Raw genomic sequence first — 24,194 nt, 5'->3', positions numbered from 1 at the left:
TCTTTGGATTGTTGGAGGAAACTGGTGCACAGAGAGAATGTGCAAACTCCCCACAGACAGTCACCCGAGGCTGGAATCGAACCCGGGTCCCTGGTGCTGTGAGGCAGCAGTGCTAACCACTGAGCCACCGTGTCTCCCAAACACTTGAAGTGCTCATCCAAGTACATTTTAAGCATTGTGAGGTTGCCCATCTCAACTACCTTCCCAGGCGGTACATCCCAGATACTCACCATCCTCTGAGTGACAAAGACTTTCCTCAAATCCCCTTTCACTTTAAAATTAAACGTCTTTATTATTAACCTTCGACTAAGGAAACAGCTGCTCCCTGTTTACTTTGACCATGCCTATCATAATCTTAGACACCTCTATCAGGTCCCCCTTCAACCTTCTCCGCTCCAAAGATGACAATTCAAGCTTATCAAGACTCTATTGCCGAAATGCTCCATCCCAGGCAATATTCTGGTGAATCTCCTCTACATCCTTTACAGTGAAATCACGTCCTTCCTATAGTTTGATGACAGCACCACATACAGTACTCCAGCTGTGGCTTAACCAAAGGTCGATACAGTTCCAACATGACCACCCTGTTCTTATAATCGATGCCACATCTGGTAACGGCTTGTTTTTTTTTAAAGTTTACAGTATTTTAGCTTATACCTCAAGTTCACGTGCATATCTCAATCTTTATTTTGCCACCTAAAAATCGATTGCAAGATGAAAAATCATCCAAGTTTTTTACTTCCTGGTTTGCTGTCATAGAGATGTACAGCATGGAAATAGACCCTTCGGTCCAACCTGTCCGTGCCGACCAGATATCCCAACTCATGAGAATTCTTCACTGTAATTGACTGTAACCTTGCTTGACAGCATCACCGTTGCAAGATGCTGAAGACACCAGGAGCTGATGTTGGAATCAAAGTAACATTAGGGATAGGGATTTATATACCACACAGACCTCTAGATCTTGGCAGCAGCAGGTGCCATCACATCTGCTGGCTGTGAAATCTGCACTGTTGCTTTTCTTCTTTAAACCCAGTAAGAGTTATCAAATACAGCTTCAGAGCACAGTCCGTCCAGAGCTCCTACCAGGCTACCTGAATATTGCATGAACCACATCTGCAGAACTGCATCAGTGAGCTAGCCGCAGTAACTAGCTTATGCTCTCCACAGCACTGCCTAACCACCACAAACTACAGAAGGCTATGGCTCATCAATCTGTATCTTTTAATGAAAGATCCCACAGCCGTTCCACCGAAAGCCCTGAACAGAAGATGAAGGGATTTTCATCAGATCAGTCTGAACTAGTTTCAGAAAGTTTAGTTTCAGCAGTTTAGTTCTAGCATGTAGAAATTTTGTACAAAGCTTATCTAACTGAAACAAATGACAAAAGTAAGTTAATTATTTACATTTGATGAATCCAGGTCAGAGGATTGAGACTGAGCTTGCTGCTGGCTACTGATGCTACATTCAGTTGTGGAAAGCATCGGTTCACCAGTGTCTGTTGAAGTACCAGTTACATTCTTCTCACTTTCAGCTGACACGTTGGACAGCAAAGAAAGCACTGCAGAATTCTTTAGATCTGGACCAAAACAAATTTAGCAATCATCATTATTACCTTTATTTTAAAGAAAAAAAGATAAATACTGTATATACTGGAAGCACATAGGTCAGTCAGTATTTGTAAAATGGACAATTTGACATATGGATGTTCTTCACAGGACTTAATGTTCCAAAGAATATCTTCCCTTGAAAATGAAGTCTTAAAAGCTGTGATTTAAACATTCACTTACCTTCACATGCCACTGATGCTCTTTAGCGTGCTATATTTCCAGACCATTACTGCATAGAATTACACAATATAGCACTTAAACAGGTCATCTGACCCAACAGGTCTATGCCAGTATTAACACGACACCCAAGCCTCCCCCACCTTATTTCCTCTAACCATAGCATACAGCCCTCTATTCTTTTCTCCCTGTGCGTTTATCCAGATTCACTTAAATTCATTCATACCTTTTGCCTCAACTTCTACATTTGGTGACAAGCTCTACATTCTAACCATTCTCTACTGAAATCCTTATTGGATTTATTGGAGATAGAGATATATAATTGGAGTTAGATATGGGTCTTAGAGTTAGAGATCAAAAGATGTAGGAGTAAGGTGTTGAGTTGGGTGATCAGCCATGATCATATTGAATGGGAGAGCAGGCTCAGAGGGCCTGACGGCCTACTCCTGCTCATATGTTCTGTTTCGATGAGTGGCTATTCCATCTGGTTATCATTTCTACCTTCTTCTGGGAAGCACCTGTATCTTTTCTATCTCCTCAATCTGACTGAGCGACTGTACTTCCATCAGAAAGACACCACCTGAGCAACACAACACTCCCTCAGTGCAGCACTAGAATATCAACCTGATCACCATGCTGAACTCCATCACTGAGACGTACAGAACTGACCTTTTGCCTGAGATGACTACCAGCACAGACCGAATTGCAGAATAACTCTCAACACAAGCCACTCCCTTTCAAGGACAGCGGAAGGCTGCTGCTCATGAAGCAGTGTCAGCAAACAGCACACATTTCCTGCCCAGCGTTGGTATAGAGGGTTCCCCAAGAGGTCATACAGCACAGTGACAGCGTCCCTAACTCTCATCCAGAAGATCAAGCTCAACCCCCAGCTACGCTGGAGGTAGGTCATAACGTGACCCAGCAGCTGAACTGACAATATTTTAAAGAGCTCCCAACTGAACAATATTTTGCTCTTCCTCAAGGTTATAAGTACCATCTTCCCCACCATGTAAGACATGAGCCTTTAGAGTCTCAGAGTCCTACAGCACGGAGACAGGCCTTTTGGCCTAGACTGGTCCACGCTGACCAAAATGTCCATCCACACTAACCCCATGTCCCTGCACTTGGCCCATATCCTTCTAACCCTTTCTTATCCATGTATTTCTCCAATTGCCTTTTAAATGTTGTTAATGTACCTGCCTCAACCACCTCCACTGGCAGCTCATTCCATATGCGTACCTCTGTGTAAAAAAAAAAAAAGAGGTCCCTCAAGTTCCCTTTTATTCTTTCCCCTGGAACCTTCAACTGATGCCCTCTAGTCCTTGATTCTCCAACCCTGGGAAAAAGACTGAGTGCATTCACCCTATCTATGCCTCTCCGGATCTTATACACTGCTATAAGATCCCCCTTCAGTTTCCTACGCTCTAAAGAAAAAAGTCCTAGCTTGTCCAACCTCTCCCTGCAACTCAGACTGCTGAGTCCTGACAACATCCTTGTAAATTTCTTCTGCACTCTTTCCAGTTTAATCACATCATTCCTGTAGCAAGGTGACCAAAACTGAAAACAATACTCCAAGTACAACCTCACCAACATCCTGCACAACTCCCCAACTTTTATACTCAATACCCTGACTGATGAAGGCCAGTGTGCCAAAAGCTTTCTTCACTGCCCTGTCTACCTGTGACTCCACTTTCAAAGAACTGTGCACCTGAACTTCAAGATCCCTCTGTTCCACTACACTCAAGTCCCCACCATTCATCATGAAACTCCTACCTTGTTTTGACTTTCCAAAATGCAAGACCTTACACTTATCTACATTGAACTCCATTTGCCATTTCGTGGCCCACTTCCCCAGCTGATCAAACAAACAAAATCTATACATTTCAAAACAGGAATGATAATTCAATGCTCAATTAGAAGATAACTTGCAGGAAAGGCTCACAGGCCCAAGTGACTGGTTGAAGACTGGCAAAGGGTCTGAGGTCAAAATGCTGATGTCATTTCTTTGGTGAACTGTTCAAAATTATTTCTCAGAGGGCCCTGGAAGAGGAGGGAGGGGATATTTCACTCCCCTTAATCTGAGTTGAATTCAAATGCACAACAGAGGCAGAAGGCCAATATAGTAGAAGGATAAACATAAAGGTTAAAACAAAAAATTTAAAATCCATGATTGCTTTAGCCAACCACTGTGTACATCTATAATTGAATTAAGGAATGCGTGTCTTGCACATGACTAACTTTTGCCTTGATGTGCTTTGAGTAGATATTCGGTGATGAGCTCTGTGCAGTGAGCCTCCAGTGCTGCAGCATGTTTGCGTACATCTGAGTCCAACTCCTCTTCGGCAGGGTTTGGTTCTGTTACAATATCAGCTGTGTAGAGGGCCAGTGCACTGAACAGCAGCCAGGTATAGTTGTGGATATATGGCTGTATGAGACGGTGGCGGTCACTGATCCGAATCGTCACCATGGGAAACACTGTAATGCTGTGTGTTGGCAAGTGACTGCAAGAATTAAAAATAGAGAAACTTGGTACCTGTCTTAGTGCAATACAATTCACCACACAACTTAACACAGTTAAAATAGTACAATGAAGGAACACAGTGCAATTGACAGCTGAATTTCAATTGAAGTAGCTTTTGATAGTACTCTCCCTCACCAGCTTAGTTAATTTCACGGAAACAACTGCAACATAAGAGAAACCGTATAGAAATAAGGAACACCTTTACTGGGGATGAAACTGAGTGAGCCAACATAATCCAACTACAAGCAGTTTAATCTGCTGAGTTCAAGTTACACGCTGACCAATATATGCGAGGGTGCACCAGAGGGAGGGAAACCTTATGGTGAAACTTATGCTCAAAACAGTTGGAAACATTACCCAGAAAGTCAATTAGTCAAGTAATTGAAGAATAAGATCTCCAAGTCAAATGTGCTGGAAGCTATGTTCAAGGGCACGATTTTGGCAGTTACTCAGGCGGCCATATGGTGAGATATTTTCATTCATATCTTACCCTAGGCACCACACCAGAGGCAGAGGGAAATAAATAAATCAGTGAGTTTACTGGAAACTCCATGGGGCGCTTTAAAGTAGGCACGTCTGTTTACAACAGAGTGCACAGATGGTAGCAACTGTGTGGAATGTTGTGGGAATGACAATGACAAATCTATAGAGTCCCCTAAAAAGTCTGCTTTAAATGACATGAGACAATCACATCCTCATTAAGGCTGCCTACTTCCTTCACCTTATTACCACCCAGTGCCACCCCTGCATCAGCTTTCAATTGCTGAACCCCTCTTCCCTCCCATTCCAACATACTCCTGATGGGTCTCTCTCGTTCCAGCCCCCACGAAATGGCATAATTCTGTTGGCTGTATCTGGACACACATTAAATCCCAGCCACCCATCTCCTCTGAGCTCGCTCACCTACACTGGCACCCAGTTAAGGAAACAAGGCAAATGGAAAACTCCCATCCTTGGTTTCAAACCTCTCCATGGCCTTAACCCTCCCCATCTCTCTCAACTCCTCCAACTTTGCTCATAACTCCACCTCTCCCTGAAACCAGATCTCTGCATTCAATCAATTCTGACCATTTCAGCACTCCTGAAGCCAGTGATGGCTTTTAGTTGTCTGGACCCTGGCCTCTGGAGTCCCTACTAATTCTCTATTCATCTTTTCCATCATTAGCGACCTCTTTACAATTGTACCTCTTCAATCAGTTTTTGCTCAGATAATCTCATACCCCCTACCCAGGACTCAATGTCAAACTTTATTTGACAACTTTCCATGAAAATGTACTATATTCAGGCAATTTATTGCTGATGGTTTAGTTTTTATTCCCAGTGCAGGCCTCTGCTAATACCAGAGGAAGAAATGGGAAATGGCAGTTCCATCTTCTACATTACTGTCCTCTGTTACCTGTCAGGGTATTTCTTCGCAGAATAGCATCCATAGCACAGATCAAAGTCATCACATACATTACAGTTGATCCTGCGGCCTATGATCAACCCCTGGCAGTGATCACATGCATACTCCATATTCACCATTTTGTGATAATCTTCGTGATGTTCAGGCATCACTCCACCTATAGAATAAAATCATCACAAAAACAAATCAGCCGCAATTCACCGTTAGCCTTCAGGAATGTTACAACACTCTAGAATGCAGCGATTTAATATTGAGGAAACTCCTGGTAAAACCTACTTCCAACATTTTGCGCAGGAATTGTTAACATTACCCTGAAGTAAACACTAGTACATTTTGTCCATCAAATACACCATTTTGAGAAAGCCAAATGTCGTAATAAGTTAATCGTGCACAGGAATGGTACATTGCAGTTTCGGGGATATTTGATAATACTAGATAAAGCACCATGCAGTGCAGAGCAAGATACCCTCAACTAGTTCCAGGGCTGAAGACCCTGACTATACATCAATACAACAGTAATCATTTTTAGGCTGTCACCAGTTAGTACTCTGGACAACTTCCATAAATCAGCTTACATATCTTCGGGATACAAGCTTTCAGCTTCTGAAAACCGACCACTGGAAATGTCACAACGTCCCTGCTATCATTTGGATAGCAGGAGAAACACAATCAGATTGTGCAACCTGAGCTATTACCTAGGATGGTATTTCCCAAATTACACTGATCACGTGAAGGCCAGCCTAATGATACAGCTCCCACTTTTCCCTGTACTGGTACCAGTGCTCCATGAACCAACCTCTAATTCTCTCTCACAATCTTAGAGTCACACATTCCTGAGGTTATTACCTTTGAGGTTGTGCTTTTTAAATTTAGCCCCAAGCTGCTCATAATTGCCATTTTCCTAACCCTATCTCTGCTGGTGGTACCCAGGTGCACAACAATATTTCTCTTCAGTCTAAGACAAATGTCCCAAACTCTGATACTGGGATGACAGTACAACCTCCTGGACTCTCACTCTTGGCTGCAGAGAACGGTGTTTATTCTCCCTTACTATATGTCCTCTACTATCAGGTTAAAAATCTTACAACACCACGTTATAGTTCAACAGGTTTATTTGGAAGCACTAGCTTTCAGAACGCTGCTCCTTCATCAGGTAACTAAATGGGGTAGGATCGTAAGACATAGAATTTATAGCAAAAGGTCCTGCCCCACTAGCTACCTGATGAAGGAGCAGCGCTCTGAAAGCTAGTACTTACAAATAAACCTGTTAGACTAGAACCTGGTGTTGTGCGATTTTTAGCTTTGTCCATCCCAGTCCAACACCGGCATCCCCACATCATCTCTATTACCAAAGCATTCCTACATATTCTGCTACTTGAATGAAATAATGGAAAACGTGGTTGCTAAAGTGATACTAAATTAATTACGAAATCAAGTTGCAGTAAAAGGGTGGAGAATTGGCAAAGGAATATTGACAGGTTAAGTCAATGGACAAATTATTTTGCAGATGGAGTTTAATATGGAAAATATGAACTTGTCCACATTGGCAGGAGGAACACAAAACGAAGCATATTACTTAACTGGGGAGACTGTAAAACTGAGGTACATAGGAATCTGATGTCCTAGCATATGGATCACATAAGGTTAGTATATGGATATAGGAAACTATCAAGGAGGTAAGTGAAATGTTGTCAGTTATTGCAAGAGGGATGGAATATAGAAATAAGTCTTTACTTGAGCAATACATGGCCACATCTGAAGTGCTGTGTACAGTTTTGATATCTGTGTGAAAAAGACATCATTGCTTCAGAAATAATTCAAAGGAGGTTCATTTGATTTATTCCGAGGTGAAGGGTCTATCTTAAGAAAAGCTGGATATTTTCCATTGGAGTACAGGAAAGAGAGGTCACCTGCTCCTAAGTCTTATGTTCCTCATTTCCCCTCAACCAGGTACTGGCTGGCTAACCTAGGGCTGAAGGTTGTATAAACCTGGTATCTATTCAGGAGCATTGGGAAAAGCAGAGAAAGAGAAAGACAAAATATAATGTCACAGCACTGAAAAAAGATATAGTGAGGTTTTAAGACAGACAGTGGAGCTATACTGTTGCAGAATATACATTAGAAGCCAGCAAATAACAGAATGAGACAGAGGGAAAAATCTTCAGAACAATCACAATGTTTCACATCTTTCAAGTGGTACAAATAGGGACTTCAATTATTTGAATATAGAGAGGGAACATACCATTAAGAAGGGAAAGGATTTCATGAGTTTTGTGCAAAGAACTTTCTTCACTTATATACAGCAGTCTAATGAAGAAAGATGCAGTCCTGAAAATGAGGGCAAGACGACTTTCAAATGGGTTTCAGGATTACAGACTAGTTAGAAACATTGACACCCACTGGATTAAAGAGATAGTGGCTGTTTGCGTACAGACAGTATTTATGAATTGGTGTTTTCCAGACTCAAGGAGCATGTTGCTTTGGTGTTCCTGTTTTCTTTCATATACATTACTGGCTTTGGCCAAGGTGCAGTTTCAGTATCTGCAACTGGTGCGAATCTCAGAAATGGAGCAAAGAGTGAGGAGGGTTGGAAAAAATTCCAGGAGAGACAGTTGTGAAATGGATAGAAGCACTGCAGATTAATGTGCTATACGATTCACTTCTGTAAGAAGAATGACGAGAGATAATATGAATTCAATGGCAGGAGTTGAAAGTGTAAGAATAGAGATCTGAGGATGTAGAATTATAACTCTTTCAAGTTGGGAAGGCTGCTAAAACAGCATTAGAAGATTTGGATTTCAAAAGAGGCATGGAACACACAAGCAAGGAAGTTATTCTGAACCTTTAGAAATGACTGGTTGAAGCATGGTGGCTAACGGTGAGCAGGAAGGTTAGAATGGAACCAGAGGTGAAAGACATCAGCTTTGTGGAGATACTAAAGAAACTGGGGCTATGCTCCTCAGAACAGAGTGGGTTAAAGGGCAAGCTGATAGCAGTGTTCAAAACTGTGAAGGATTTAGGTCGGCTAAATAAGGAGAAACAGTTTTCTCATGGCAGAAGGTTCAGGAGGGATACAGATTTAAGAGAACTGGCACAAAACCAGAGACAGCACCTTACGCAGCAAGTTGTTATAATCTGGTATGTTCTGCTTGAAAGGATGGAGGGAGCATATGCAATAATAACTTCCAAAAGAAAAATGAATACTGAAAAGGAAAGATTTTCTGGGCTCAAGACAAAGAGAAGGGGACTAATCAAACAGCTCTTTCAAAAATCCAGCACAGAGATAATGGATTCCAGTGCTGTTTCATTCCTTGACTGATTGTCTTGCTTTTTAAAGACTGAAAGGTAATCTAATCAGGATATTTGATACGGTTAAAGAATTTCATCAGATAAATACTGAGATACTACTCGTTCTGGTTGTATACTTCAGAACAAGAAAGCAAAAGTTTAAAATTAGAGGTCAGCTGTTCACAAGGATGTCAGGAAGCACCTTTTCATACAAAGATTAGCTAACATTTGAAACACTCACCCCTGAAAAGACCATGGAACTAGACAGTTTTGAAAGCTCCATTTGACTGAGACTGACAGAGCTTTGCTGGGTAAGGATACGAAGGGACATGGATTGAGATACAGATCAGTCACAATCTGATTTGAGAGAGAGCTGACTCTGTTCCTACGGCCCTTTCTTCATAGCACAATCTCCGAGGATTTGAAGGGCCACTCACCGTGGCACTGCTCTGAACCAGATCCACAGTGCGGCCACCTCCTTCCCGGACTGGCACCCGAAACTAGTTAACATACTCAAATCGCAGCCTGACCGAAAGCTCAACAGCCAGCGCAGTCTCCTCCTCCACTGACTCTGCTGTCACCCAAGTTAACAGCTCAGTTTCCACACCAAAACTATTTCTGCAGTACTTTAAAATAAGAGATTGAGTTCTCTTTAAAATTAATTTCCCACAACTTTTAAATCCCAGTGCTCATTAAATAAAGCAAACTGTAACACGTTCGAGCTCTGCCCATCCAAGGTCTCGGCTGATAGCTGACACGAATCAAGTAATTTTCTCCTTACATTAGGATCAAGTTCTTACCAAGGAAACATGTTTTGCAGAGATCCATGTCTGGACACTGCAGACACCGATAGCGATGCCAGGGGGCTATTTTATGACACCCGTCACAGGATATCTCCACATTCAGCAAGTCACAGTAACGTGCAACAAACATGTGCATCTGTCACAAAACACACAAACAAATTGGTCATTGGAGTGTTCCAGGCATTTTCACATAATTGGTGGCCCCTTCGGAAACAGTGGAAGCTGCTAGCGTCAAGCAGAAAGACGATATAGAGAAAAAAATGCACGTGCACAGAATAATCCTGCACAGAAGGTAAAAAAGTCGTCAAAACACATAAAATGTATCCAAGTTTTTTTCTGGAAAAGAAACGTCATTTTTACTCCACTCAAACAGAAAGCACATTAGACAGTATATTCTATTCCCACATTTAATAAATATTTAACACAACATTAAAGAATTTTCATAAACCAGAGTTTTTTTTTCTCTCAGTTAAATATGAAGTGAGGCATGCCAGTGACAAACAGTAGGCAAGCTGAGGGATACATTGATCTTACTTACCCTTCTTTTGTCCTCAGCAGTTGCATTAGACATTCTCTCGTACCATACCCGAAGCTGTATTCCATCTTGACATTCCTCCATCCACTCTTTGTTACACTCATAATCTGCAATCTCATCCTCTTCACTCCACTGGCTAAACAAATACAAGGCTCAAATCACTTAGAGTCATAAGAGTCAGAGATGTACAGCACGGAAACAGACCCTTCAGTCCAACTCGTCCATGCTGACCAAATATCCAATGTAAACGTTGTCCCATTTGCCAGCATTTGGCCCATATCCCTCCAAACCCTTTCGAGTCATATGCCCATCCAGATGCCTTTTAAATGCTGTAATTGTACCAGGCATTACTACTTCCTCTGGCAGCTCATTCCATACACGCACCACCCTCTGTGGAAAAAGTTGCCCCTTAAATCCCTTTTCAGTTTTTACCCCTTTCATCTCAAGCCTATGCCTTTAGTTTTGGACCCACCCATGCCCTTCATGATTTTATAAAAAGGGGCAGCACGGTGGCTCAGTGGTTAGCAATGCTGTTTCACAACGCCAGGTTCGATTCCAACCTCAGGTGCCTGCCTGTGTGGAGTTCGCACATTCTCCCTGTGTGGAGTTCGCACATTCTCCCTGTGTCTGCATGGGTTTCCTCCTGGTGCTCCGGTTTCCTCCCATAATCCAAAGACATGCAGGTTAAGTGGATTGGCCATGCTAAATTGCCCATAGTTTTCAGTGATGTGTAGGTTAGGAGCATTAGTCAGAGTAAATGTAGGATAATAGGGGAGGGGAATGTATCTGGATGGGTTACTCTTCAGAGGGTCAGTGTCGACTTGTTGGGCTGAAGGGCCTGTTTCCACACTCTAGGGATTCTATTCTAGGACTCTGCTTAAGGTCACCCCCCAAGCCTCCAACGGTCCAGAGAAAACAGCCCCAGCCTATTCAGCCTCTCCCTATGAACAATTTGAAATGCTGCACTTTCTCTCTGGAAACCAAAGTAACAGTTTCCTCAGGCTTCCTGAGTTCCACCCTACACAAACCCCAAAAGATCCCAAACCCAACATATGCTGAATCTCACGTTTCAACCCCATTTTGAAACCACAAACCTTTACTCTACAGGTCGTTCTCCTATAATGCGAGTTTCGTCAATGCAATTTGACTGTAACCCGATTGATGAATTGGGGAACGCTTTCTTTGAAAACATCAACTCCCGTTGGCTATTAGGCGATTCCTTCCCCAGTTACCTTAAGTCCATTCGAGGTGTTTACTTCTGTAACCTCCTGTGGCTCTATACTTTCCCTCATTGTGAAACCACCTCCAACTGCTCCAGTTCAGACCAATGCTCTTTCCGTAACCTCCTCCACTCCCAACTCTGTGTCACTTCCTTCAGGCCCCCTCCCCTCCAGCTTCCATAAACCTCGCCCTGCCATTGTAAATCTCCACACTCCCTACCTTGGTAACCTCCTCCAGTCCCTACAACGTTCCTAAGCTTGGAAACCTCTGCAATTCCCAACAATCCTCCTGACCCCTCTAATCCCGTTCATCACCATGAACTTCACAATTACTGAAGCCAGAATTGGTTCCAAGTGGCGAGAATAAAACCTCTATCTTAACCCTGACCCATACAGTGGAGTTTCTTGGATTGTGCTATTCTCTACAGACTGTCACTCAGACGATTGTATGAGCAGGAAAGCCTGGGTACAGACTGTTATGATCTGTACTGTAACTCAGTAAACTCAAACTCCTTAAAGTATTAAATTTATTGTATTACCTCATTAAAATATATGATTTTAACATTGACTTAGACTGTTCTATTGTTTATATTCGGCTAACTATTATTTTCGTTGCAATTTTTACTGATATTTTGGTGGTTCATTCAACTTTGTTTCCCCATAGACGCCAGTATTTCTATTGCACAATTTTCTATAACATGAGAACAAAACTATCGCACTATAGCAGAACAGACTGTACCTGAAGCAAATCTCTCACCCTATTCTGTACAAAATGACCTTCCCAAACAACGTATCCTTTACAGAAACTCACTTTGTTACCATCACAGACACTAAACTCCCCAGGACTCTTGCTTGTACCAAAACCCCTTCACCGCCGCTTCCTAATTTTTACAATTCCCATTAACTCAGTACTTCATCCTCACTGACCTTTATTGAGGTACACACAGGATTCAAAATTCTCTTTGTCCGTTGAACCTTTAGGGTCCTTTCTTGTTCCACTTCAAGTATTATTTCCAGCCCTAGCCCCTGGATCACAACCTAATCCTTTATCTTTAGCCTTCACTCCTCTTCTCCAAACCGCCAACGCTCCTCTAGAAACTTCAATCATTATATTCTGGAATCTCCTCCCCACCGACTACATTTCCAAAGACTTCTTTAAATCCTGTTCAACCACATCCTTAGTCCCTAACCCCTTAATCCCCACTGTCATAAACAATGGTTAGTGGCTGATCTCATTGCCACGCAGAATCCAACTGTACAATTCTGACACTTTGAGCAATTAAGCCTCAAATCCAATGTTGCGATTCAGAACTGCACCAAGTTGATTTCTAAATACAAGACCACATCAAGATAACACTGATATCACATGAAAAACAACAATGGCTTATGACAGTGCCTCATGCTTTTTAACATTAAAGGTCATGTATATAAGGTGCATGCATGAGCAGCTGCTGTTGGGCTTTCATATTGTCCTGCTGATCAGCCGAATGATAACCAAAAGTATAACACAGAAACCAATGATAGAGAAGCATGTGTCATCCACAAAAAACTGGGATCAACCCGGAAATATACATATCTGTTTTGCCTGGCAAATCTGTTCAAAAACCATTACCACATTCGCAATTTTATCATTTGAATTTGCTTAAATGTCCATCTCACATAAAGACCTTCTTCCCCACTCCATATATTAAGCAGATACTCAGAAAATCAACAGAGGTACTTTTTGATATTTAAACATACAGCTAGACAGCCTTATCAAGACGCAAGTCAGGCAAAGGTTGCTGTGCATGAAATCTCGATCCTTTTAAGTACTCATTTCTCAGCCAATTCAGACCACACTAAGGTTGTACTCACTGTATTGCACTGTCATGGATACTGATATTTTCTTGTGACATTGCCAGTAAAAAATCAGGCAGCTGGATTTCATGGAAGAAGGGCATATCCAAGGGCTCCCAGCCCATATCCAGCAGGTGAAGTAGACAGGTCTGCACACAGGACAATGCCGGGAGCAGAGACCTAAAACAATGAAGCAGTACAAAACAAAAGAGAGAGAGTGTTCACTTTGAATCTATTCAGGAAGCCATGCAGCAAATTTACATGTTACGAACATGACCAAATTGATGGGGAGCAGCATTTCACAAGTGAGGGAGAGAAAGAACTGCACAGTTTACCTGCATTCATGCTACATCTAGGCACCAGTTGCAAACAAATTAACCAAGAAATAGAGAGGAAAAGAAAGGAGGGGCACTAACTTAATCTTGAGCACAGATTTCCTTGGAAATCCATTTTTTTTTTTAAATTGAAGTTTACAAGCAAGTTTTAATGCTTTCCACTTCCTCTTATTGCACTTTGCAATCCTCTCATCCAGGTTTCAGCCTTATTCCCACAGTCAAAGTATCTAAAAACGTTATAAGTAATGGCGCTCGGGAATGACGATTCAGAAAACATGGCAATGTTGACTGCAGACCGAAGCCTGAACGTTGTACACTGATCCATCCCACTGTGCCTGAGATTTGAAGAGATCTGGGAACCTTTTTAGACAGCCTTATCCTGTAGAAAATTGCAAAAATAAATGAGTCGTCGCTGGAAAAAGAAGTCACCAGTCTGAGATAAAATAATTATGACTACAACTTCCTTCTGTCAAGACAATGAAATAAATTTGCCCACAACTGTATAAGGATTAGTGGCTGATCTCAGCCACGCAGAATCCAACTGTACAATTCTGACACTTTTGAGCAATTAAGCCTCGAATGCAATGTTATGTGATTCAGAACTGCACCAAGTTGACTTCTAAATACAAGACCACATCAAGATAACATTGATACCACATGAAAACAGCCATATTTTTAACTAATCTGATCTTAGTCCAGTTGCATTACAGTCATAATCACCAGAGAATCAATTTCAAGATCCTCTTGACTCCAGATCTTTGCCCTCTATAACATTTTGACTGTTTCAGCTGTGGCAATATGTACCTTTCACAGGGATTTGTTCTATCCTGTTTCTCTTGGAGATGTGTTGTAAACCTGATGCCTTGATGTCTGCTTCACGGAAAGCAGAGTAAATAGTTTTGAGTTTTTCATAACTAAGACAAAAGTAGTATGAGTGGGTGGAGTCAGCTCACACAGACGCAGCGTTTTAAGTTTGAGTTCAGTTGTTGAAGTTGGGGTGTTTGGAGTTGAAACTGCTAGATACAATTCTCTCTCTGCTGCTGCAAAAGCGGGAGTTCTCTCTCTCTCTCTCTCTTTCTGCTGCTAGATTCATTCTTTGGGAGTTCCTTCTCCAGGACTGGAGGAGGTAACAAGGAAGGGAAATTGGTTTGGCTGAATTCGCCAAGGGTTTGTTTATAGGATTCTGCATATTGGAACAGTCGATGAGTAGTAGTTAAATAATATACTATTTTGTTAAGTATTTCGATAGAGATAAAGTTATGCCTTTTTTAGTTTGTATTTCAACTACTGGTGTAAGAACAAAGTGTACTTTGCTTAAAGTAGTTTGAACAATCGAATGACATCTGGGACGCAGCACCTCACACCTGCTTCTAAGAAAGAAGAAAGTTAAGGTCTAGGCTACCTCCTTAATTTGTATTGTGGGGGTTTGGTTTGGTCCGTAACACAAGCAATGGTCCTGTACATCACAGAAGCTATGACTACAACTTCTCAGTACCATTGATCCACACAACATTCTAATGGACACAAAATGATAAATCCACCCTGACTTTGGAACATGGCCACCACCCAACACTCTTGCTAAGCAAACAATGGCTGCAGTTGTGCGGCTAGTCAATGTTCCAGACACCAGTGGGATAACTCAGTGGGTCTTTTCTTGTCTGCCATCTTCACATGTCCATTGTTCCTCCTTCCATGGTTATTCCTTGCTTGGACTAACCTTCAGCACACCATATCATCTCTCTCAATACCTCCTGGAAACACTTGGGCTCTTAGCATTTGGAGCAGCCTTCCATGTGGGACCTTGTCAAAGATCTTACTGAAGTCCATGTAAACCACATCAACTGCCATACTCTCATCAATAAGGTTAGTCACCTTTTTAAACAATGCAATTAATTTAGTCAGACAGGATCTCCTTTCACAAATCCATGATGGCTATTGATCATTAATTCCTGCCTTTCCAAGTGTTGATTAAACCTGTACCTCAGAACTTTTTTCCAGTGATGTAACTGGTGCGTAATTATCTGGCCTATCTTTATTGCCATTCTGAACAATGGAGCCACATTAGCTATGCTCCAGTCATCAGGCACTCCAGCTGTGGCCAGTAAAGTATTAAATATCTTCACCAGGGCCTCTGCGATCTCCTCCCTTGCCTCCCACAGCAGCCCAGGAAACATCTCCTCAGGCCCTTATGCACCTCTATGCCCATTAAACAGCTAAAATCATCCTTAGTAGTCTTGTCGGTTTAATACATTACAATTACAACTAATGGGCCTGCACTTTACTTCTCTCCATCCAAAGTGCTCAAGATACAAACTCTTAGGTTCTTTAGCCAGTCAGTAAATTAAACCTGCCGAGGGCTTGACTCTCCTTCAGCCAACCTAGATTTGAAGTGCTCATTGTTTGCCGTGTCTGGACAGAACATGAAATATGCTCTGCAAGACAAATCTAGAAACCAAAAATGTAACAAATATAGTCAATGAGAGACTTAAGATGCAAGAATTAAGAGGTTATGATTGTCAGAAAAGACTGAATACACCCAAGCTCTATTCGCCAAAAAAGATAAGATTGAGAGGTAATCTAACAGAATTGTGAAAGTGTTTGGGAGGCTAAACGTAGAGAGGAGGTTTCCATCATGTGGGGAAATTGCTATCAACCTAAAATTATGACCAAACATCCAAAGATGTTGCCTGGAGGGACCACTTTATTCATACTGCATTGTGGAACCTGCTGCCACAAAAAGTAAGTGATGCAAATATGGATGCTTTCAATGGGAAGCTAGGTAGATACATAAAAGAGAAACTAAAGAAATATTTACAAATTAAACGGGAGCTGATGGCCTAGTGGTATTATTACTAAACTATTAATCCAGAGATCCAGGTAATGTTCTGGGGATCCAGGTTCAAATCCTGCCATGGAAGATGTGGAATTTGAATTCAATAAAGAGAGTCTGGAATTAAAGAATCTAACAATGCAACCATTGGCAATTATCAAAATAACCCACCCGGTTCACTAATGTCCCTTAGAGAAGGAAATCTGTCAGTCTTACCCAGTCTCACTGACGTGTGGCTCCAGACCCATAGCAATGCGGTTGACTCTCAACTGCCCTCTGGGCAACTAGGGCAGGGCAATAAATGCTGGCCCTGGCAGTGACAGTCACATCCTGCAAATGATTACGAGGAGGTGGCCGCCATGATGGCCAGCAGACCACTTGGGGTCAAGGGGTTATTTCTATGCTGAGTTTGAAATGAGACTAGGTCAAATGCACAAATTCTAAGATCTGTTTCTAGCACATTGCTAAAACCGGAGAATGAAAGAATTATCTTCAAAAGATTTAAGGATCTTGATGTTAAAGAATATGCTGGGTTTTTTTTCCTGATTTGTACTATTTGACAATGGTTAGAGCTGGCAATGTATTAAACAACAAATCACTTAGCTCCGCAAATCTTGCAGCTATGGTTAAGTGCATACTTTTCCAATGACATGCATCAGTGGGATCCAACTAACATTTTGAAAGGAGGCAAGGAAACCCAGAAAAGGGACTTTCAAGGCTTCAAATTCCAGGAATTGAGGGTCTATGTTTATGCAGCATACATCCTAAGTCCTGGGGCACAGCAGCCAAAAATTCACAAACAAGTAAAAATGTTTGAGCCAAGACAAGAGGGACACCAAAAACAACAGTTGCATCACTCACTTATTCGAAACACAGAAAACAGGAGAATTCAACGGCAAGTAAAGAATGCAGAGCTGCTCAGAAAGAAGTATCACGCAAGTACCACCCTCTGCTCCGACATTCTCCAAAAGGCCAATTGGCTTGCTCTGAAGTACATGGAAAAATGAATAAATACAACAAATAATTGAATTTTAGTGTTGAGTAGATTGGAGAACCTACCGGTCTTTCTCAGAGTTAAACTGGCGGACAGCATTAACCAGCAGCAGCACAAGATTATAGTAAGCCTGCCGCAGATCATTCCATTGCTTCTTTCCACAGCCCTCCAGTTGCTGATGATAGCTGCAGACACAAAGACAGAGTTAGAAACTGTTTTACTGTTGTTATATGATAAAATAACATATTAATAAAGCCACATGAGCACCTGCAACCACCAGAGAAAGCATTACTTATATATCATAAAAAGAACTCCAGATTACCTTCATATTAAACTGACCAATTACATCATTTATATGGTACCTCTAACACAATAAGATGTCCAAAAGGATTTAGTCAGAAATTTTATGGAATAAAACTGACCAGCCCCAAAAACAAAATTTAAGACAAATACCAAAAAATTTGGACAAAGTGTGAGGTATAAGAAATATCTCAAACATGAGATAGGTTGAGGTCTAGCAACAGAATTCCAGAGTTTACAGCCTTGCAATCAGAGGCAGAGCTGCAGTGAAAATTGGAGATGTACAAGAGACCAGAATTATAGAAGTAGGCATCATATAGGAGTTGGGTTGTGAGGCTGGAGGATATTACAGAGAAAGGGTGAGGTGTTGGGGGCATTTGAAAACAAGATGAGAATTTTCTTTTCTACAATTGGTGCTGCTTAACAGGAAGCCAGTGTAGGTCAGTGGGCACAGAGGTGATGGATGAATAGGACTTGGCATGAGTTGTTCAGCAGAGTTTTTGATGAGCTTAACTTTAGGTGGTGAAAAGTGGAAACAACATTCATTCCAACGTCCTGATCACACTTTTTTGTTCAAATCCAAGTTGAAGAAAATAAGTTCTGTGCAAAAGTGAAGGAGGAAGCATACAAGAGCAGCACTGATATTTATTCGCAAACTCGTGCCAAGTATGACCTCCATCGCAACTGGAGATTAAGGTTAAACCTAAAATGTAAAAAATATTTCTGCAGATTGATCATGCTCTCTTACAGTTCAGAAAATATCTGCAATATTCACTCTCTACCCCAGGAGTTTCTAATGTCCTCTCAGTGGTACAGGGGCTGCTTCAAAATGCAAGTCACGGATGCACAACCTTGCAATCAAGACCATGTAAGGGGATAAACCAGAGCCCTCATGCCCACCATTCACATAAGTTTCACACAAGCAGACAGGCTCGTGAGTGCACAGAACAAGTTGTAATAAACTCAAGCAACAATAAAATAAGATTTGTGTTACAGTTACAGGAGACAATGTGATTAGATTTTCAAAACCTGAGGGGCTGCAAATAAAGACGATCCAGCTGAACGTGGTGCCTGGGGCTGGAATGAAGCTGCCCAGCTTGGAACCAGACATCACTACATTGCTATTTCATCAAAAAGCTGAGCCATTCTCTTCATTTATTGTTTTGGTGGGGGCTGGTGAAAATAGGTTGGTACACTGACACTGGAATTTTTGCTTTACTTAAATATGCTACAAACCAAAACTTTTGAGAGCTACTGCTCCAATCCAAGCTTTTTTTGGACGTTAGAAACAAGTGGAGAGAGCTCCTTACCAACATTTGGAATAGAAAGCTTGGATTTCTCAGATTCTTGCGATCAGGAGCATAACTGCACACTGCACTAACTGTACTATTTACCAAGAGATCAGAAAAGCAGTACCAGGTCATTATCAACAAGGACTTCAAGGAAGCTTTGCAACATTAACTCAGGCAACCAAAGCGACACCCAAAACCCATTGAAGTATCTTGATATCTTCCTCATAATTCACATTTCCATTTACTTTGATGTCATCTGTAAATTTGGAAATAATACATTTGAGTTGAGAGTGTGGAAAAGCACAGCTGGTCAGGCAGCATCCGAGGAGCAGGAGAATCGACGTTTCGAGCATAAGCCCTTCATCAGGAATGAGGCTTGTGGGCCGGCGGGGCTGAGAGATAAATGGAAAGGGAGGTTGGTGCTGGGGGTAAGGTAGCTGGGAATGTGACAGGTAGATGAAGGTGATAGGTAGGAGAGGATGGTGGAGCGGATAGATGGGAAAGGTGATGGACAAGTTGGAGGCTTGGGACTGGATAATGTGGATGAAGGGGAACAGAGGAAATTGCTGAAATCTGCATTGATCCTGTGTGGTTGCAGGGTCCCAAGGCAGAATATGAGGCGTTGTTCCTCCAGGCGTCGGGTGGTGAGATTTTGATGATGGAGGCAGCCCAGGACCTGCATGTCCTTGACGGAGTAGGAGGGGGAGTTGAAGTGTTCAGCCATGGGGATCACATTTGATCCACATATTCAAATACTCCACGTCGATTCTGAATAGCTGGGGCCCAAACATTGTGGCACCCCATGAGATACAGCCTGCCAATCTGAAAATGGCCCATTTTTACCCCATGGCCCAGAGCAGCAGAGCTTTGAAAAGTAGTTGGCTGGGGCTGGACTGGGCTGGGACTCAGACTGTGAACTGATCACTTTGGGAGAAATGAAAAAAAAAATCAAAAGTGCAATGTCACAGGGAAACAGATTAGTCGATGAGTACTTTGTCCATTTTTCTTTCATGATTCAGGTAATTTGTTAGTAATTGCAAAGTTTGATTTGGCAAGTTTATTGGAAGCAATAAAATCTACTGGGAGTTGTAGAGTTTATAAAATATAAATTAAGCAAAAATAATAAGCTAATTAACTCAATTTGGATGGCAGGTCAGATGATGTGTCATGACTGCAGAACATGGTAGCGCCTGGACACTGGTATGATCCAGGGCAATGATGTCTGTAGTGAGGGTTAGCAGATTGAGGAGCTTCGGCTCAGAGCTGGACATTGAACTACGGGCAGTGTAGGGGCAGGGGAAGTTACTTGGACACTTTTCTCTCGGATGAAATCACACCCCTGAGGATAGTGTCTTCTGATTTAGTCAGTGGTTATGGACAGAAAGGTGTATCTACAAGTAGAACAGGTAAGGAGAACAAAGAGGAGTTGAGAAGCCTCAGACCTTGCAATTGCCCAACAGGTTCAAGGACACATGGACAACGTGCATGGACAAAAGCAGGAACTACAGGCTGGATGAGCAAACTGAACATGGTACCAAGGTAAAGGAAGCCATTCACGTGGAGGGAGTCAACAGGAATATAATGTTAAGATGAGACAGTACAAATTATACAGCATCCTTCATAAGAGAGATCACTCAGCTACGCTACTTTCCTGATATCACGAATTGCTGCAACAGAGAAAGATGACCCAGTGTAACAGTCGATATAAAGAACAAAGAAAATCTACAGCCCAGGAACAGGCCCTTCAGCCCTCCAAGCCTGAGCTGATCCAAATCCACTGTCGCCCAATTCCTAAGCATCTGTATCCCTCTGCTCCCCACTTACTCATGCACCTGTCCAGACGCATCTTAAATGAATCTACCGTGCCTGCCTCTACCAACTCTGCTGGCAACGTGCTCCAGGCACCTACCACCCTCTGTGTGAAGTACTTGCCGCGTGTATCCCCCTTAAACTTTCCACCTCTCATTATTGAATCCTTCACCCTGAGAAAAAGCTTATCTCTATCCACCCTCTCTATACCCTTCATGATTTTATAAACCTCAATCAGGTCCCCCCTCAATCTCCTTTTTTCTAAAGAAAACAAACCTAACCTACTCAACCTCTCTTCAGGGCTACCACCTTCCATACCAGGCAACATCCTCGTAAACCTTCTCTGCACCCTCTCCAAAGCGTCCACATCCTTTTGATAATGTGGTGACCAGAACTGTACACAGTATTCAAAATGTGGCCGAACCAATGTCCTGTACAATGTTAACATGACCTGCCACATAGACACCGCTGATACAGGTGTGAGCAACTACCAGTTAAAATAAAAAATAGGTCGTCAGAGGTCATGATCTCTGCATGAGAAAATTGACAATAAATAAAATTAGAGAATGAGTGTGGGCTGTAAGACTGGGGAGACAGAAGTGGATGTTGGTTCATGAGAGACTGGCAGTAGTACCAGGGAATGTGGGAGCTGTACTGTTGGGATGATCTTCATCTGAATTTTCCTTTGCTAAGTTGGGAAGCTCCATCATAATAACAGCTCAAGTTGCACAACCTGATTGTGTTTCTCCTTTAAAGGATAGGAAAGGCTTTGTCGCATTTCCAGTAAGCAATTTAAAGCAACAAGGACTTCTTTGCTGGGTCAAATATTACCCTTTACACATTTGAGTTGTAAATGGGAACTGTGCTTGACACTGTCTGGGGATGGCCTGAAAGTTATTGCTGTTGCATTGGTGTACAGAGTATGCAGTTGGGACAGTCTTTACCACATAAGATCAATATTCTAGCAAGTTGTATAACTAAAATAGCAGAGAGAGCTTCAAACAAAATTTGGGGGGGGGGGGGTTACAATTTTGGGAAGTTTCCATAAATTAACTAGAAAAAGTTGAGAGAGCATGCTGAAACTGGCAATGTCATAAAGGACAGGAATAATTAATAATCTCATAGTAAGGTTAACTCTAGGTAGTAGTGATCATATCATCTTGGAAATTCACATTCAGTCTGAAGAGAAAAGTAGATTTAGTACTAATGTTTTTAACTTTAAGGACAATTATGAAGGCATGATAATCAAGCTGGCTAAAGTGAACTGGGAAAATAGGTAAGGGATAGTTCACGAAAGATACTGTGCCAGGCATTTAAAGAACTGTTTCAAAATACTTAATTAATATACATTCCAGTAAGGAAGCAGCATCTGTGGACAACTGAGGAACTTGAGGAGAGTATCAAACTTAAGGAAAATATTGATAATTTCAAGTTCCAAATTAGAAGATTTGACAGAATACAAAGAATGGTTAGAAGGTTAATAAAGATGGAGAAATTAGAGTAAGAGAGGAAGTTAGCTAGAGTTTCTACAGCTAGATGAAAATGGAGAGAGTAAGTTAAGAAAATGAGAGTAGTGTCTTGGAGTGTATGCCTGGGAAAAGTAATAATAGTAAACAGAAAGAGGATATAAATGATATCTCTGAAATAATTTTGAATCAAAACGTGAAAGGGAAAGAGGAACTTTATACAATTACAATCACCAGGAAAAAAAGCATCGAGAAAGGATTAGAAGTTAAACCTGACAAATTCCCTGGTTCTGACAAACTCCATCTGAGGGCAGGACTTCCCAAGGTGGATGCCAGGACCTCAAGTGGGGTTAAGAGCTCCGAGGCAGCAATTGCCAATGCCACACTCTAACCAAGTTAAAACAGCTCTCAATCATGGGTTACAACAATTTCCAAGCCTCAAACCGGGGTCACACAGAGTCAGAGTTCAGGATACACTGCTCTTGGGTGTTAATAGAAGTGCTTGTTGATATAGCAATTCACTGGCTCAGACATGACAGTACAGTGATAAGAAACTCGTTAATCCAATCTAGGTCTGTCATAATCCTATCATTTACTTTCCCTTTTAGCATCAAAGGAATCCCAGAGTCAATTATTTTTTTTTAAAATGTGGAGTTGACAATATTTAAAAATTACTTTTGTTTCATTAGACTTCAGACTCCAAATTCTCCAATAAATTTTTATATTTGAAAATACTTCATGATTTTACTAACAGGTCGCACTAAACCAAACCAAAATCACACTTCCGAGGGGAGAGCACTTAAAATGCCCTTCTCTTTTCTTTTCATCCTTGTTATTTACTTCCACCTTCCCCAAGGCATGTATCTCCAGAGACAACAGTGTACAATATTGCATTGAATGATGTGTGACATCAGGAAAAGAGAAAGGGGGTTAAGCACATCTGGCTGAGAAATGATGAATGGCAATTTTATTCGATTTTTAAACAAAATGCTTATAATAAAATGCATAGAAAAGGCAAACTTCTTTGGCAGCTATCTCCAAATGGCCATCTCTCTTACACACACACACCCCATACATGGTCTCTATCTGCATGAGTACACAGCACTATCAAAAAATTGGTAACTTGCTTATTTAAAGTACAAGGACTATTCTGAATCAAATCGAAACAAAACAAAGTCACCATAAAATGGCTTTTACATCAATGGGTGGCATAAGTACATAGAACATAGAAGAATACAGCGCAGTACAGGCCCTTCGGCCCTCGATGTTGCGCCGATCCAAGCCCACCTAACCTATACTAACCCACTATCCTCCATATACCTATCCAATGCCCGCTTAAATGCCCATAAAGAGGGAGAGTCCACCACTGCTGCTGGCAGGGCATTCCATGAACTTACGACTCGCTGAGTGAAGAACCTACCCCTAACTTCAGTCCTATATCTACCCCCCCTTAATTTAAAGCTATGCCCCCTTGTAATACCCGACTCCATACGCGGGAAAAGGTTCACACTGTCAACCCTATCTAACCCCCTAATCATCTTGTAAATGTGTGACAACTAACTACAAATAAAGATAACTTCCAATGCATGGCCCATGGTGTATTTACTTTGGCTGGAGTGAGTGAAAGCAATGTGCAAACAAGTCAAAGAAATCAGAAGATGCACATTCAATTTCCAGCCTGTGCCTTGCTCGCCAATTGCAGTGGCTCAGTAAACACATGCTTGTTGGATACATTATTCCTCAGCAGTGAATGGGGGCGATAAAAGCAGGTTT

The 24,194-nt window shown here is 41.8% G+C and overlaps 1 protein-coding gene across 3 annotated transcripts in view; it reads right to left on the bottom strand.

The window, feature by feature from the left end:
- Positions 1–24,194, bottom strand: part of zzef1 (zinc finger, ZZ-type with EF hand domain 1) — a 260,425-nt gene that overhangs the window by 94,745 nt on the left and 141,486 nt on the right. For all 3 annotated transcript variants that reach the window (XM_043718816.2, XM_043718818.2, XM_043718817.2), the window contains exons 31-37: positions 17,620–17,739; positions 13,414–13,575; positions 10,343–10,475; positions 9,802–9,940; positions 5,705–5,870; positions 4,026–4,288; positions 1,407–1,579 (exon numbers count right to left, since the gene is read on the bottom strand). In XM_043718816.2, the coding sequence (XP_043574751.2) occupies positions 1,407–1,579; positions 4,026–4,288; positions 5,705–5,870; positions 9,802–9,940; positions 10,343–10,475; positions 13,414–13,575; positions 17,620–17,739 (1,156 nt within the window). The remainder of the gene's footprint in view (positions 1–1,406; positions 1,580–4,025; positions 4,289–5,704; positions 5,871–9,801; positions 9,941–10,342; positions 10,476–13,413; positions 13,576–17,619; positions 17,740–24,194) is intronic.

Source organism: Chiloscyllium plagiosum, unplaced genomic scaffold (genome assembly GCF_037043375.1).
Source record: "Chiloscyllium plagiosum isolate Xiang-an unplaced genomic scaffold, Cpla_swu_hap1 HiC_scaffold_31, whole genome shotgun sequence".
NCBI lineage: Eukaryota > Metazoa > Chordata > Chondrichthyes > Orectolobiformes > Hemiscylliidae > Chiloscyllium > Chiloscyllium plagiosum.
The sequence above is the reverse complement of the archived record's forward strand: the minus strand, read 5'-3'. Positions and strand labels throughout refer to the sequence as shown.